The sequence below is a fragment of the Vulpes vulpes genome, chromosome 6 (assembly GCF_048418805.1).
Source record: "Vulpes vulpes isolate BD-2025 chromosome 6, VulVul3, whole genome shotgun sequence".
Classification (NCBI taxonomy): Eukaryota; Metazoa; Chordata; class Mammalia; order Carnivora; family Canidae; genus Vulpes; species Vulpes vulpes.
Window position 1 is genome coordinate 5,688,355 of NC_132785.1, and position 15,252 is coordinate 5,703,606.

A 15,252-nucleotide genomic window follows, 5' to 3' on the forward strand; every position below is an offset into this window, starting at 1 on the left:
TCAATAGCTGGAGGCATCTATTTTTTCTCTAGGTTTTTTCACCTTTAATCAAGAATGCCATAGAAACCCACAGGAATCCATGACAGCTGGTATTTAACACAATTAAGTGACACTGCACATAAATACATATATACATTCCAGCCTCGTGTGTGTGTGTGTGTGTGTGTGTGTGTGTATTTAACTCAAACAGCTATTCTAGAACCCTGATCAATAATCTTTATGGAATAAATAAACAGTATACATACACCTTATTCAAAAAGGAGGTAGATCTGTATGTAGTCATGTGGAAGCAAGTGGGAATCAATGGAGGGATTGAATGACAAGAAAATAAAGCAATGTGAAACAGGAAAATTAATCAAAGCTTGACAGCCTGCCTTCCATGCTCTTAGCTGTATTACTTACAGGCCTACTTAGTCTATCCAATTCCCAAGAGTAATGTCCCCCCTCGCTCTGAGACAGGGCAGACACTCTGGTGAAGGTGAGGAGCAACAGGCGGGAAGCTCAGTTGAACAGAGACATCTTTGTAAGGAAAGCACAATCACCAGAGTTCAAATGAGCCACATAAGCAAAGTTAAGATAATACTTTGGAACAAGAAGGGATCATGAAATATAGACTGGGTATTAGAAGACATTAGGAAACTCTACTAAATGTTTTAGTGCAATAAAGTTTTGTGGTTATATAAGAGATGTCCTTTTTTTAGAGAGATAATGAAATACTCAAGAATAAACTGGCAATGATGGCAATCTTTAGCGAAAGATTGGGGCACCTGGCTGGCTCAGCTGGAGGAGTATGAGGCTCTTGATCTTGGGGTCGTGAGTTCGAGCCTCACACTGGGTGCAGAGATTACTTAAATAAACTTAAAAAAAATAAAAATACAATGATTAACCAAAGAATATTATGTATATATAATGTGATAAAATGTAAAGTCTTGAATCCAAATGGTGAGTACTAGTGTTCACTGTCTGTTGTATCATTCCTTCTGCTTTTTGGTATATTTGAAATCTTTTCAATAATAAAAATATAAAAGTATAGCCAAGGAAAGCACAGTCCTTTTTTTTTTTTTAAAAAAAAGAGCTAAAACGGCCTATGCTTAGAAGAAGGTCTGGAGGTCGTGGTATATGGGGAAAAAGAGAGAATGTTGTAGGTTAGTGCTTTCACTTTACAATTCTGCTTTTCACTTTAACTTTCTGCTTTTCAAAAGTACATAAACTTTCACATGTAATTTTAAAAGCTCCTCTCTAAGGCACTACCTTAAAATATCTACTTTATAGGAAGTTCCTTAAAAAGAATAAACTCGACAAATTATATCAAAGAATGTTTAGGAAATTAAACATCTCTAGTTGTGCTAAGATTATCATATCTGTAGGATCCCTCCTTCAATATAAAATAGAGCCAAAAAAGTACTCCCAAATACAAGTTCAGTGAAACTTATCTATTTAAGTACTTTAAAGCAGAAGTTGGCTTATGACAGAGGGAAAGTCAATTTACATGACAATACATCAAAAGGGGAGTAGCTATTGGCTGCCTCTTTTGAAGAGCAGGGCTTCTTCCTCCTGCAATCTTCCTCTGGCATCCTCCTCTATCTCCATGAGCCCCATCCTCCCCTGAACTGCTCTATGTAGAGAATAGGGCCTATTCTTTTAAACATACTGATAATCAGCCTCTTCACACTATGGTCCCTCTATCAATTTGCCCTGGCACCTAGTTACACTATATGAACATCATGTTGTTTAAAGCTCTCACTTTGGAGGCTTCTCATTTTCACTTCCAACATACCAAGAAACCAAGAACCAAGAAAAGTGATTATATACTCTTTTTTTTCCGCCCCTTGCTGCTTGACTCAGTCTTGCTTTCCATCCCAAATTCTATCACACTCTAAATAGCATCAATAACCATATGGACAACCACATGGTTGTCAATTCTGAAGACCTTCACTTCCATCCCTGCATTCCCTACCATACAGATTTTCTCAAGACTTTCTTTCAGAATTACTTTAATATTTTCTACAGACATTCTTACCACTCCAAACTATTTCATCTCTTAATTATTAAATCTTAGCATCTCATTCTCTGACCACAGTATCTTTGTGATCTTCCATTTCTCACGCTTTACCTAACACTATGTCAAGCCCTCCTACTTTGTCTTCAATCACATCCTATCCCCTTGCTTCTGACCTATCTCGCTGTCAGCCCAGGACACTCTTCTAATTCCATTTGCTCTTTACTGTTAGCATCTGCTGAGGTATTCTCTCCAGATTTCTGCTATTGCTACTCTACTACTATCTGTCCTGAAGTGATTCTACACACAAGCCCAAAGTGTCAACTACTCTACAATCTTCATCCTCCAACTCAGTCCTTTTTAAGGCTCTAGAGAAGTACTGTCCGAGACAAACACAATGTGAGCCATAAATGTAACATATTAAAATGCCACATTAAAAAAATTAAAAAGAAAATAAGTCGAATGAGTTTTAATATTTTTAACCCAATATATATCCAAAATATCACCATTTTAACATGTATTCAAGACATATTAGTAATAAGGTATTTTCTATCTTATTTCATATTAAGTCTTTGAAATCTGGTGTGCATTTTATATGCTAACAGGATATTCCTATGAGTCACATTTCACATGTTCAATGGCAGGCTGCTGAACCATACTGAACAGTACAGCTCTAGACTGATATACACAGATTCTCCCAGTTGTCCACATGGACCTGCTAAGTCTGTCTCAGCCCCCACAACTAGTGTGTCCTCAAATTCTATTGATTCAAGCTTTTAATCAGATGTCTCATCTATTCACTTCTCTCCATCCTCTTGTCAGTGCCCTAGCTCAAACTTTTATCTTCCAAATGAAAACAAAACAATCTCCTAACTAGTCTCTATAGTTCTGCCAACAATACCTTATTTATATCAAGGCCAGGCATGGGTAAAAGAATAGAATTAACTGGGGAAAGGGAAGATGTACAAGACCAAGGTCTATAAGACAGAAATGTACTCTAATCTCTCCAATTACTCTTGCAGAGGTTTACTAGGTCCAAGGTGTATACTAGGATCAAAAGGTATACTAAGATACGGCACAGGTTCTATTTCAAAGGAGGAAATTTTAACCCCCAATGAGTCTCTCTTTCTATGAGGCAAGTGTGATAAAATGGCTTCGCCAAAGAGGGACTATCCAAGCCGCTTGGCATTCTGGCTTTGAGGTATCACAACTATTCATAGAATATCACACAATAACTGAAGATGCCCTAAACCTGGGGATTTAGAGACAATTGGGGCTCTTTAAAGCCTCCCATTCTCACTACCCCAACTCCCAGTCAGTCCCAGCTCCATGAGGAGGTGAGCTTCAGTGTCTCCCTTACAGTGAAAAGGAGAGCAGAAGGAATAACCCTGCTTCCCATCTAGCTTGTGGTCTACATAATCCATAAATACTCAGGACGCTTCTTGGACAATTTTGTTTCTTTCATAACATGCACCCTAGTCCAAACTATCCCATATATTTTTATCAGTATCTTATCCCAGTCCCAGGTACTCAATATATTTATAAGATGCAAATGTGGAATTTGCCAAAACATTATATTAGCAAGAAGTCCAAAGTCCATGGGACTATTATGGACACCTACCTGGCCTGTTTTATCTGCTCTTCCCTACAACCAACCTATGCCCAAACATACCAAAACCATTTGACTTCCCCAAAACCACCACGGTCTTCCATTCCTACATCCTCCTCCAGGCTATTCTATCTTAAACAACCTTACTTCACCTGGTTCTCTCGTTCTTTTCTTTATACAGTACAGCTTTCAGATACCACATCTCTCACCGAACTCACCTTCCTGCACTCAAACCTCATCTCCCTTCATAATTCTGATGCCCTTCTACTATGGCCCAAGAGTGCACTGTACATATCTTTAGCATGTCACCATTCAATTATATCTGTGGCTTATCAATCTCCCCCCCCGCCCACCCAAGTGTGGGCTCCTCAAAGGCAGAAAACTGTTTATCATGCCTAGAACATGACAAGTCCTCAATAAAAGTTTAAACAAATGAATAAAAGAGTTGAACACCATAACATACCAGATTTTGTTAGATTATTAGACTCCGTTTCCTCTAACCGAACATCTGAAAATGAAGCTTCTGAAGGTACCTTCTTCTGCTCATCTTTTAAACTCTTTGCAATTTGCTATATAAAGAAATCAGAAGAAATATTAAAGTGTAGCTTTCAGCTGTGTTTGGCAATATGAACATGTTTTTTTCAATAAAGTTAAAAAAACTAGTTAATAAATAAATGGACTAATGAAGAGAACCACAGCAAAACCACCTACGGAAATGAAAAAATTAAATTAGTATAGTGTCTCTATTCCCATAAATATACCACTAATTTCAGAACCATTACCAGGTATCTGCTGAAGGGTGAAATAAACAGGTTAGTATATAGGAAGCTAATTTTCAACTTTATGCTTAGAAACAAAGTTTAAGATTGGATAGGAGGATATATTCTGAATCAGAAGTACTTTTATCAATTAACTGGCCAATCTAAACAACTGGCTTTCTCTTTATGTGAGAATAGCTACAGTATACTATTTTTGAAACCCTTCTTCACTGTCTAAAGAATAACATCAAATAGACACACGTCACTAACTACTAAGTTAATAATGAAAATCTCACTAATTCATATTTATAGCTTTATAAAGGTAGAAATATACAGAAATGAAGAACTAACAAACACATAGCTACTACCAAAAGGAATGGCCAGAAAACCGTTTGGGAGACAGACTCCATATGGCTCGAGCCAGTCCTCTCTGCATGCAGAAACCAGAAAGTACAGCCAATCCCTAAATGGTACACAAGTGTCACAGCAGGATCACCTTATGCCCCTGCCCCACACCAAAAGAAAAACAAAGCAAGCATATTTACTGAAAAGTGGTATCCTTAAGCCAAAAGGTCCACACAAGAAAGCATTAGGATACTGGTCATGTGATGACTAAGTAAACATACTAAATATATCACTAAGTTACAGTGGGAGGGCAACTTCTAGTAAGCTTCATCACCTAACATCCTATCAGAACTATTAAAACAGGCATTCTATCTAAAATATAAAGCTGAAATTCATAAAGAAGACAAAGAAAGAAGGGGAAGAAGGAATGAGAATACAATTCCCCAGACTGGACTGAGAAACAGAGCTAGTCTTCATCATACCAACTTTGTGGCCTTCAAAGCCAAGTAACTCCTGCAAAGGGATTATCTACCTTTCCTTGGAATTATTAGCAATATTCCTACTATGAGCCTGCAGAGTAATAAAAGCTGGGTAATAAACAAACAGCCTCAAAACTATATGTCCTACCTATCATATATCTGATTCCTATAAGGCTGATTTTATATATTATTAGCAAGAAGTACTATGCAAATAATTAATTATCCAAAATATAAATGTAAATAGAAGTCAGACGAAGGGATGAAAGTTGAGAAAATTCTTAAAATAGGCAAGGGCAATAAACTAAATAGCCTGATATATTTCAAGCCTGTTAGCTTTAAAACAACACAATTATTACAACTCTTTTTTTGTGATTATTTATTTATTTTGTATATATATACATTTTTTAAAAGATTTATTTATTTATTTATTTATTTATTCATTCATTCATGATAGACGGGGGGGGGGGGGGGGGGGGAGGGCAGAGACACAGGAGGAGGGAGAAGCAGGCTCCATCATGCCGGGAGCCCGACGTGGGACTTGATCCCGGGACTCCAGGATTGCGCCCCGGGCCAAAGGCAGGCGCTAAACCGCTGAGCCACCCAGGGATCCCCTATTTTGTATATTTTTTATTGGAGTTCAATTTGCCAACATATAGGATAACACCCAGTGCTCATCCCGTCAAATGCCTGTCACCCAGTCACCCCAACCACCCGCCCACCTCCCTTTCCACCACCCCTTGTTCATTTCCCAGAGTTAGGAGTCTCTCATGTTCCGTCACCCTCACTGATATTTCCCACTCATTTTATCTCCTTTCCCCTTTATTCCTTTTCACTATTTCTTATATTCCCCAAATGAATGAGACCCATATAATGTTTGTCCTTTTCCGATTGACTTACTTCACTCAGCATCATACCCTCCAGTTCCATCCACGTTGAAGCAAATGATGGATATTTGTCATTTTTAATGGCTGAGTAATATTCCATTGTATACACAGACCATAACTTCTTTATCCATTCATCTTTCCATGGATACCGAGGCTCCTTCCACAGTGTGGCTATTGTGGACATTGCTGCTAGAAACATTGGGGTGCAGGTATCCTGCTGTTTCACTGCATCTGTATCTTTGGGGTAAATCCCCAGCAGTGCAATTGCTGGGTCATAGGGCAGTTCTATTTTTAACACTTTGAGGAACCTCCACACAGTTTTCCAGAGTGGCTGCACCAGGTCACATTCCCACCAACAGTGCAAGAGGGTTTCCCTTTCTCACATCCTCTCCAACATGTGTTGTTTCCTGTCTTGTTAATTTTCCCCATTCTCACTGGTGTGAGATGGTATCTCATTGTGGTTTTGATTTGTATTTCCCTCATGGCAAGTGAAAGCATTCAACTCTTGATTTGGGCTCAAATCATGATCTCAGAGTCAGGGGACTGAGCCTACATCAGGCTTCATACTCACTGGGGAGTTTGCTTAAGGATTATATCTCTCCCTCTCCCTCTGCTTGCACACACTCTCTCTTAAACTAAATAAATAAAACCTTTAAAAAAGAAAATGGTGGAGAAATCAGAACCCTCATACACTGCTGGTAGGAATGTAAACTAGTACAGCCACTCTGGAAAACAATCTAGCTATTCTGAGTAAACAGATAGTTACTATAACATAGCAATTCCACTCCTAGGCATATACACAACAGAAATGAAAACTCATGTCCACACAAAAATGTGTATGTGAATGTTTGAACCAATATTATTTATAACACCCAACAGGCGGAAGCAACCCAAGTGTCCATCAGTGGACAAATGGATAAACAAAATGTGATACATCTATTACAATCATACAGTGGAATATTATCCAGCCATTAAAAAGGAAAAAAGTACTAATACATGCTATTACATAGATGAACTGTGAAGACATGCTAAGTGAAAGACATCACAAAAGACCATATATTACATAATTCTATTCATACGAAATGTTTAAAATAGAGCAATCTATAGGCAGAAATCAGTGTCTGCCTCAGACTAGAAGGCTGACAGCTAAAGGTACAGGGTTGCTTTCTGAGATGGTGAAAATGGTCTAAAATTGAGTATGGTGATGGTTCCACCTATCCATGAATATATTATAAACTCTAAGTGGGTGAATTTGGGGTTTATAAACTATAATTCAATAAAACTGTTTATAAAAAAGGAAGAAGTCCTCAAAAATTACAGGAACATGTCAAAAGGACAAAGAAGCCATCTAAAAGCTGTCTAAGGGACAAAGAAGCCATCTTCCACTGGTCAAATCTGGGACAATTCTGAGCTTCAAAAAGAAAAATGGCAATATATTATAATAAATTTTTTAAAAACTCTGCTAGTCTAGAAGGGTCAGAGGTAGGAAAAAGGGAGCAAGAAAGAGAAATTAATTCTTTACACAGTAGAATGCCAACTAATAAATGCAGAAGAAATGGCAGATAAGAAAATTGCTATTTTGCTACTCCTAACATAATAACTAGTTTAGGCACAGATCATTAATGGTTCCAATAACCACCAGGTAAAAAGATGCTGGGGAACATAAACCCCACATAATCCCAAAGTATCATTTCATCATTACTCACTAATTATAAAGGGGATAATGGACTTTTGTTTTGTTTTGTTTTTGATAATGAACTTTTATAATGAAGAAAGTTAGCGATTACTACCTTAACCAATTGTGGGACTTCCTGACATTATGTGCCTTTGATGTCATGAGTTAAGTACACATCAGCTGTGTAGTATTCTTGCAAAAAAAAATTGTTTTAAAGACAAAAGTTTAATCTGAATCTAAATATGAAGAAAACAATAAGACAAATCCAGAATGTGGCACATTCTACAATAAAGCCAGCTCAGTCTCTTTAAAAAAAGCCAATGTCATTAAAAAAAAAAAAACAAAAAAAAACAAAAAAAAAAAACAGGGAGAAATGGTAACCTTGACTGGATTCCACCTATTAAATTTTTTTATCCTATTTTCAAGATATTTGAAGGACAACTGGGCACATTTGAATATGTACTGCATATAAACAATATTGTTGAATTAATGTTAATTGTTATATATGTAAAAAAATATATATGCATGTGATTATGTGAAAAATATTTTTATTCTTAGGACAGTAAGAACTGAAGTATTCAGAAGTGAAGTATCACAATGTCTATAATTTACTTTCAAATGGTTCAAATTTTTTTTTAATTTTATTATTTATGATAGTCACAGAGAGAGAGAGAGAGAGAGAGAGAGAGAGGCAGAGACATAGGCAGAGGGAGAAGCAGGCTCCATGCACCGGGAGCCCGACGTAGGATTCGATCCCAGGTCTCCAGGATCGCGCCCTGGGCCAAAGGCAGGCGCTAAACCGCTGCGCCACCCAGGGATCCCTCAAATGGTTCAGTAATAAAACATACAAAGAGATAAAGTGGGACAAAACACTAACAACTACTAAATCTGAAAAAATTCCAGATTCAACTGAATTTTCAATGATATTAAGGAACTACAATAACGTTTATAGCTGTGATAACTATATCACAGTTGTATTAAAATGAAAAGTGCGCTCAGCAAAATAAACAGGTAGGACTGCATTAAACTAAAAAGCTTCTGCACAGCAAAAGAAACCATCAACAGGGATCCCTGGGTGGCGCAGCGGTTTGGCGCCTGCCTTTGGCCCAGGGCGCGATCCTGGAGACCTGGGATCGAATCCCACATCAGGCTCCCGGTGCATGGAGCCTGCTTCTCTCTCTGCCTGTGTCTCTGCCTCTCTGTCTCTCTCTGTGTGACTATCATGAATAAATAAATAAAATCTTAAAAAAAAAAAATTAAAAAAAAAAAAAACCATCAACAAAGCAAAAACATGACTTACAGAATGGGAAAAAACATTTGTAAGCCATCTATCTGATCAGGAGTTAATAAAGACTCATACAACTCAATAGCATAAAAACCAAGCAACCCAATTAAAAATGGATGAAGGACTTGAATCAACACTTTTCCAAAGAGGATATACAAATGACCAACAGGGAATGAAAAGATGCTCGACATCAATAATCATCAGGGAAATGCAAATTAAAACCACAATGAGATACCATCTCATGCCTGTTAGAATGGCAATTATCAAAAAGACAAGAGATAAAAAGAAAAAGTATTGGTAAGGATATGGAGAAAAGGGAACCCTTGTTCTCTATTGGCAGAACTGTAAACTGATGCAGCCACTCTGGAGAACAGTATGCAGGATCTTCAAAAAATTAAAAACAGAACTACCATATGACCCAGCAATTCCACTTCTGGGAATATATCCAAAGGAAATGAAAACACTAATTCAAAAGAGTATCTGCACCCCCATGTTAACTGCCAGCATTACTCACAATAGCTAAGACATGGAAACAACCTAAGTGTCTACCAATGAATGAATGGATAAAGAAGTTGTGATCTATAGAGATAGTGGAATATCACTTGGCCATTAAAAAAAATAACGAAATTCTACAATTTGCAACAACATGGATAGACCCTGAAGACATTATGCTAAGTGAAGTCAGAGAAAGACAAATACTGTATGATCTCACATGTGAAATCTAAAAAATTGTTTTAAAAAGTGCAAATTTAAAAAAAAATAATAATAAAATAAATAAATAAATAAAAAGTGCAAATTTTCAGTTATAAAATAAATACTATAAATGTAACTTACAACATGATGACCATAGTTAACAATAAGACTGTGTATAGATAGGAAAGTTGTTCAGAGGTAGACCCTAAGAGCTTATCACAAAGAGAAATTTCTTTTCTTTGTATTGTTATCCACATGAGATGACTGATGTTAACTAAACCTATTGTGGTCATTATTTTTTTTTTAAGATTTTATTTATTTATTTATGATAGACATAGAGAGAGAGAGAGAGAGAGAGAGAGAGAGGCAGAGACACAGGCAGAGGGAGAAGCAGGCTCCATGCCGGAAGCCCTACGCGGGACTCGATCCCGGGACTCCAGGATCGCACCCTGGGCCAAAGGCAGGCGCTAAACTGCTGAGCCACCCAGGGATACCCTATTGTGGTCATTATTTTACAAAGTATATAAATCAAATCATCATAGTCTATGCCTTAAATTTGCTGATATATGTCAATTCCTTTCAATAAAACTGGAAAAAAAAGACTTCATTGCAAAAAAATAAAATGTGCCCTTACCTTTTAAAGTCACCTACTGAAAAAAAAAAAAAAAGTCACCTACTGAAGTATTTATTAATAAAATGTTAGGAATTTGCTCCAATGTAACTAATGGTAGGGAAGAGGAGTAATGGAGGTCTAAGTGAACTAAGACTGGCCATGTGGAAGCTGGGGTAATGATGTGTAAGAGTTAATTATATTATTCTCTCTACTTTTTGCTCATATTTGAAACTTCTATTAAAAAAGTTCTAGGTTCTGGGGCGCATGAGTGACTTAGTTGGTTATTGGTTAAGTATCTGACTCGATCTCAGCTCAGGTCTTGATCTCAGGGTTGTGAGTTCAAGTCTCATGCTGGGTTCCACACTGGGCATGGAACCTACTTAAAAAAAAAAAAAAATTTCTAGGTTCTAATTCTGTTTTAGCACTAATATCCTCAGCATTATTTAAACTCAGTCTAGCACTCAAAGAAAATAAAGATTCATGTGTAACTGCATCAGTGAGACAAATGATCAGTGAGGTAACTCTTCACACCATAAACTGGACATTGGTACTGCAGAATTTTGAAGAGATGGCCTACAGGGTTTTTATGAGACAGCATGACACATGGTTATATGAAAATCAACTATGGTGGCTCCTATGTTATCAATCCTCTTCTATGCCATTTATTAAAAAAAAAGAGAAATCACAGGGAGCACAAATTCAATTTAAAAATTGAGAAAGCGGGGCACCTGGGTGGCTCAGGGGATTAAGTGTCCAACTCTTGATGTCAGCTCCGGTTGTGATCTCAGAGTCGTGGGATCAGGCTCCACGCTCGGGAAGGAAGCTGCCTGAAATTCTCCCATTCCCTCTCCTTCTCTCTCTGCCCCTCCCCATGCTCATGCATGCACAAAAGTACATAATAAATCTTTTAAAAAATTGAGAACATTCATTTCCTAAAAAGGGGAGGGAACTGAGTTATAAAATACAACTTGAAGGAAAAACAACCTAATAAATCTTTTATTCAATTTTTTAAAATTTCATTTCCTGTGATTTTATGATAAGTTTATCTTGATTTTATACCTTGAATGAGAATTAAAAAGAAAAATCCTATTTTCACTAATACCAAAAGGTGTGTGCGGCCAAGGGAGAGATCAAAATGAATTAAGGGAACCCTACCTCCATCATCACCAACTTGTCAGGATAAGCCAGATCTCCAGGAGCAGGTTTGTACCCTGTGATGTCTGTCTGAATGTAGATGTGAGTTCTGTAGACCAGGCGCTCTTGGACATCTTCTAACATCTGTTTTACTCCAGCTGCAAATGCTCCCAGTTGTTCAGCTGGTAAGAAAATGTAATCAACCATTCCTTTGTATTTAGAAAAATACTTTCTTTAAACAAGCAAAAATATTACTCAAGTGTCTAGTAGTAATAGGAAGTAATTTGGCCTCAGGGACTGTGGTTGCATTCTATTTCATTATGACTCAATGACCTCAGAAAAATTTAATAAATGTCCTTCAATTTCCTCAAATTTAAAACTGGGAAATAAATTTGCCCTTATATCTTCTTCCTGAAACTCTATGATATTATTTCTATTATTAATGTGAATAATAAAGTCTGAATTTTAAAGTGTTTTGTGCTTTTAAAAGTTATCTCATTCAGCTTCAGACCAATCCTGAGAGACAGCTGGAGCAGCTTACTAGTTGTATCATTCCAGTTTTAAAATTAAATGGAGTTCCACAGATATTAAACAACTTGTTAATGTTTCCACAAAGAAAAGTGAGTAAAAAATTAAGATGAAATATGAGTTTATATAGAATTTCTGCATTCTTTAGATGACATCAGTATTAAAACAGCAGCAATTCAGTAACAACTTTCCAAGGGCAGGGTGTTGAAAACATTGCATAACATAAATATTCAAATTAATATAATTGAGAGGCATTAATATGTAAGAAAATACACATCTTAGAATGAATTAAACGCAGAATAAGAAACTTTGGAAGCATAAAAAACCTAAAGTGTCTCCTAACGAAAATCAAAATGAGAACAATAATTTCTGCTAGTAAAATAATTACTTGAAGAGTTTTTTTTAAAGTTACTTAAATCTCATTAGGAAAATGAGGTTCTCTATGACAAATCAAATATTAAAGAATATATCAGATGGTTAGAGTTTTCCAGAGAATTGCTTATCTGTAATTTCAAAAAAGATAGGTCATTATTATATATGTACACTAAAACAATTCCTGTTTTTAAATGAAGAGTATGCAATATAGTCATGATTTTAAGTATTTTGGTAAGAATGTATTAGAAATGTCTAGGGACACCTGGGTGGCTCATTGGTTAAGTGTCTGCCTTTGGCTCAGGGCATGATCCTGTAGTTCCAGGATCGAGTCCCACATCAGGCTTTCTGCATGGAGCCTCCTTCTCCCTCTGCCTATGTCTCTGCCTCTCTCTCTGTCTCTTTCATAATTAATAAAATCTTAAAAAAAAAAAATAAATGTCTAAGCAAAAACCAACAATTCACTCTGGATTTTAGATGCCAGGAAGAATAGTTAACCATATTTCACTACTAATTTTGTCCAGATTTTAAAACTCTTTCCCCATTTAATTTGTACCATTAGTCAAAAAAATAAGGTACATCTTGACTTTAAAAGGGACACGGCACCAACTCGGGCTATAAAAAATATTAAACTTTACATAGGTAAGTGGGGTAGAGGATAGCGAGTTTTCAAATAGTGAATTTGTGAGAGCCACAGATAAAATTAAGACTTTTGAGGTTATCACTTCTAATTATCATTTACCATTGTTCTGTACATGATCTTCAAGCACCTCATTTTTAAGAATTCCACAAAGTTCCGACAGAGTCTCTAAGTGAATAACATGAATGATCAATGGCCTGAAGACATCATACAATGACACACAGAGTTTCTCCAAAAGTTCACTAAAATGAAAGAATAAAACATGGTTATAAGTAGTAATCTTTTCAGGATTTTCTAATAGTTTAAAAGGCAACATTGATTTCCTCCAGTCAATAAAAATAAAAATCTACTGGAAAATAGTGCATGGGAACATTATAAAATGAAAAGTGAAGGGTGAAAATAATACTGTAGATTTTTTTGTGCTTTAAGAGCTCAAAATCCAAAAGCAGTCTTCAACAGTCACCCCAAAGTAGCTTCCCCCAGCTAAATGTCAATTCATTACAACCTTATTTATTTCAGCAATACTTTATATATATATATATCCTCTTAAACACAGTAACAAATATTTTGGTTGATTTAACTATTCTTTTATATTCTACATCATTTGTGAATCAAATGTAACATTTTCCCTGCGAAAGATGAATTCAAACTTCTTCAATACTTGGATTTTGATAAACAAAATTCAAAGCACTTGGGCATACAAGTATTTTTGGCAATTTTGAACATTTGAAAGGAAAAACTTAAATAGCACTTTCATATATAGCATTTCATCAGAAGTGATCAACCTAATCAAAACTATAAGATACATTTGTTTCTTCCTCACTACAAGAGTCATAATCTTGGAATATTTTCAAGAGTCAACATCACCAATATGAAGAAACCAAAAGTGACTAACACAGGCATTGAAAGACACTTTGGGGGAAAAATAGGAAAGGGTATTAAATAAATAATGTCTGTGTTTTTAAGTGTCTTTCATTGGTTAAAACCACAGAATTTTTCAACTAGAAGGAATTATTATATTTAGTGAGATAAACAGACATAGATTGCTAAGACTTAGTTCCCAACATAGGACTCTTACTATTTTACTGTATTGTCTCCATAGATACATTATAAATAATATAAAAGCATGTTGGCCTTTGAATTGCACATTTATTTTAAAATAACTACTGTCCTATCCAATAGTATTGTTCACACATCCACAAAAGTTAAAACACTCTGCAGTTAATGTTAAAATACTCCTATAATATGCTATGAGAGTGATTAGCAAATTAAATCTTAAAACTAAGAGTTAGAGTTGGTGTACCACCTACTCTAATTTTGATGTTGGTTTTGTGAAAAATTCATTGTAAAGTTGGTGCTCATCCTGGCATACATGGACCATAAAGGCACAGCCACTGCGAATCTGCAGGAAAGAAACACACATTACCTTCAGTTAAAGACACATAATGATTTCAGCATTTATGAATAAAATAAATCTTTTATTTGCAATGAGATTGTGCACATATATTCATAAAAGAACTCACTGAAGAACAGAAAATGGTTGATTTTTAACCATTTATTGCATAATGTGAATATGACTCATTTTTATTTTCTTCTTTTATTTTCTAAACTTTTGACAATGAAATTACTTTTCTAGTTAAAGAGGGGGCATTTAATAAAAGAATCTTTGTGTATTTTTCTATATACGAATTAAAATCACTAAATAAAATAGCACTTCCGCAGCAAAAGTTAAACTAAATTGTCAGGATAAATCCACAAACTCTGAAACTTCATCTTTCAAGTAGTAACAGTTGTTTGTCAATCTTCATTCTTTAAAAAATAAATCAAAATCAGAGTATTTTGATAAGCTGAATGCTAATTACTATACCAGATGTCTCATAACTGAAAGAAAAATCCTTTAAGCTTTTTGACAGGGGATCCAGAACATTTATACCTACATACAGCTTCTAGGACATCAAAATATTTCAGAGGAAGGTTTAACATCATTCCGAACTAGCAGAAGCTTACCAAGGCACAATGATCTCTATTATTCTGGCTTGTTAACTCTGTTACGGTACAAGTGATACTAGGGCCCAAAAGGAGCTCCCGCTGGTCAAGGTAACACTGATGGATGTCATTTAGCAGTTGTTGGTATCTGATAAAAAGCAAAAGAGATTGGAATATAAACTTCTGATTTCAGATATGTAAATTAAATCTGATCTTAAATCTCAGAAGTTTCCAAACCTCTAAAGCAATAAG

The 15,252-nt window shown here is 35.9% G+C and overlaps 1 protein-coding gene across 1 annotated transcript in view; it reads right to left on the bottom strand.

Annotated features, from left to right (window-relative positions):
- Positions 1 to 15,252, bottom strand: part of COG3 (component of oligomeric golgi complex 3) — a 67,270-nt gene that overhangs the window by 27,748 nt on the left and 24,270 nt on the right. The window contains exons 10-14 of the mRNA XM_026017205.2: positions 15,022 to 15,148; positions 14,325 to 14,416; positions 13,117 to 13,256; positions 11,496 to 11,656; positions 4,072 to 4,177 (exon numbers count right to left, since the gene is read on the bottom strand). Of these exons, the coding sequence (XP_025872990.1) occupies positions 4,072 to 4,177; positions 11,496 to 11,656; positions 13,117 to 13,256; positions 14,325 to 14,416; positions 15,022 to 15,148 (626 nt within the window). The remainder of the gene's footprint in view (positions 1 to 4,071; positions 4,178 to 11,495; positions 11,657 to 13,116; positions 13,257 to 14,324; positions 14,417 to 15,021; positions 15,149 to 15,252) is intronic.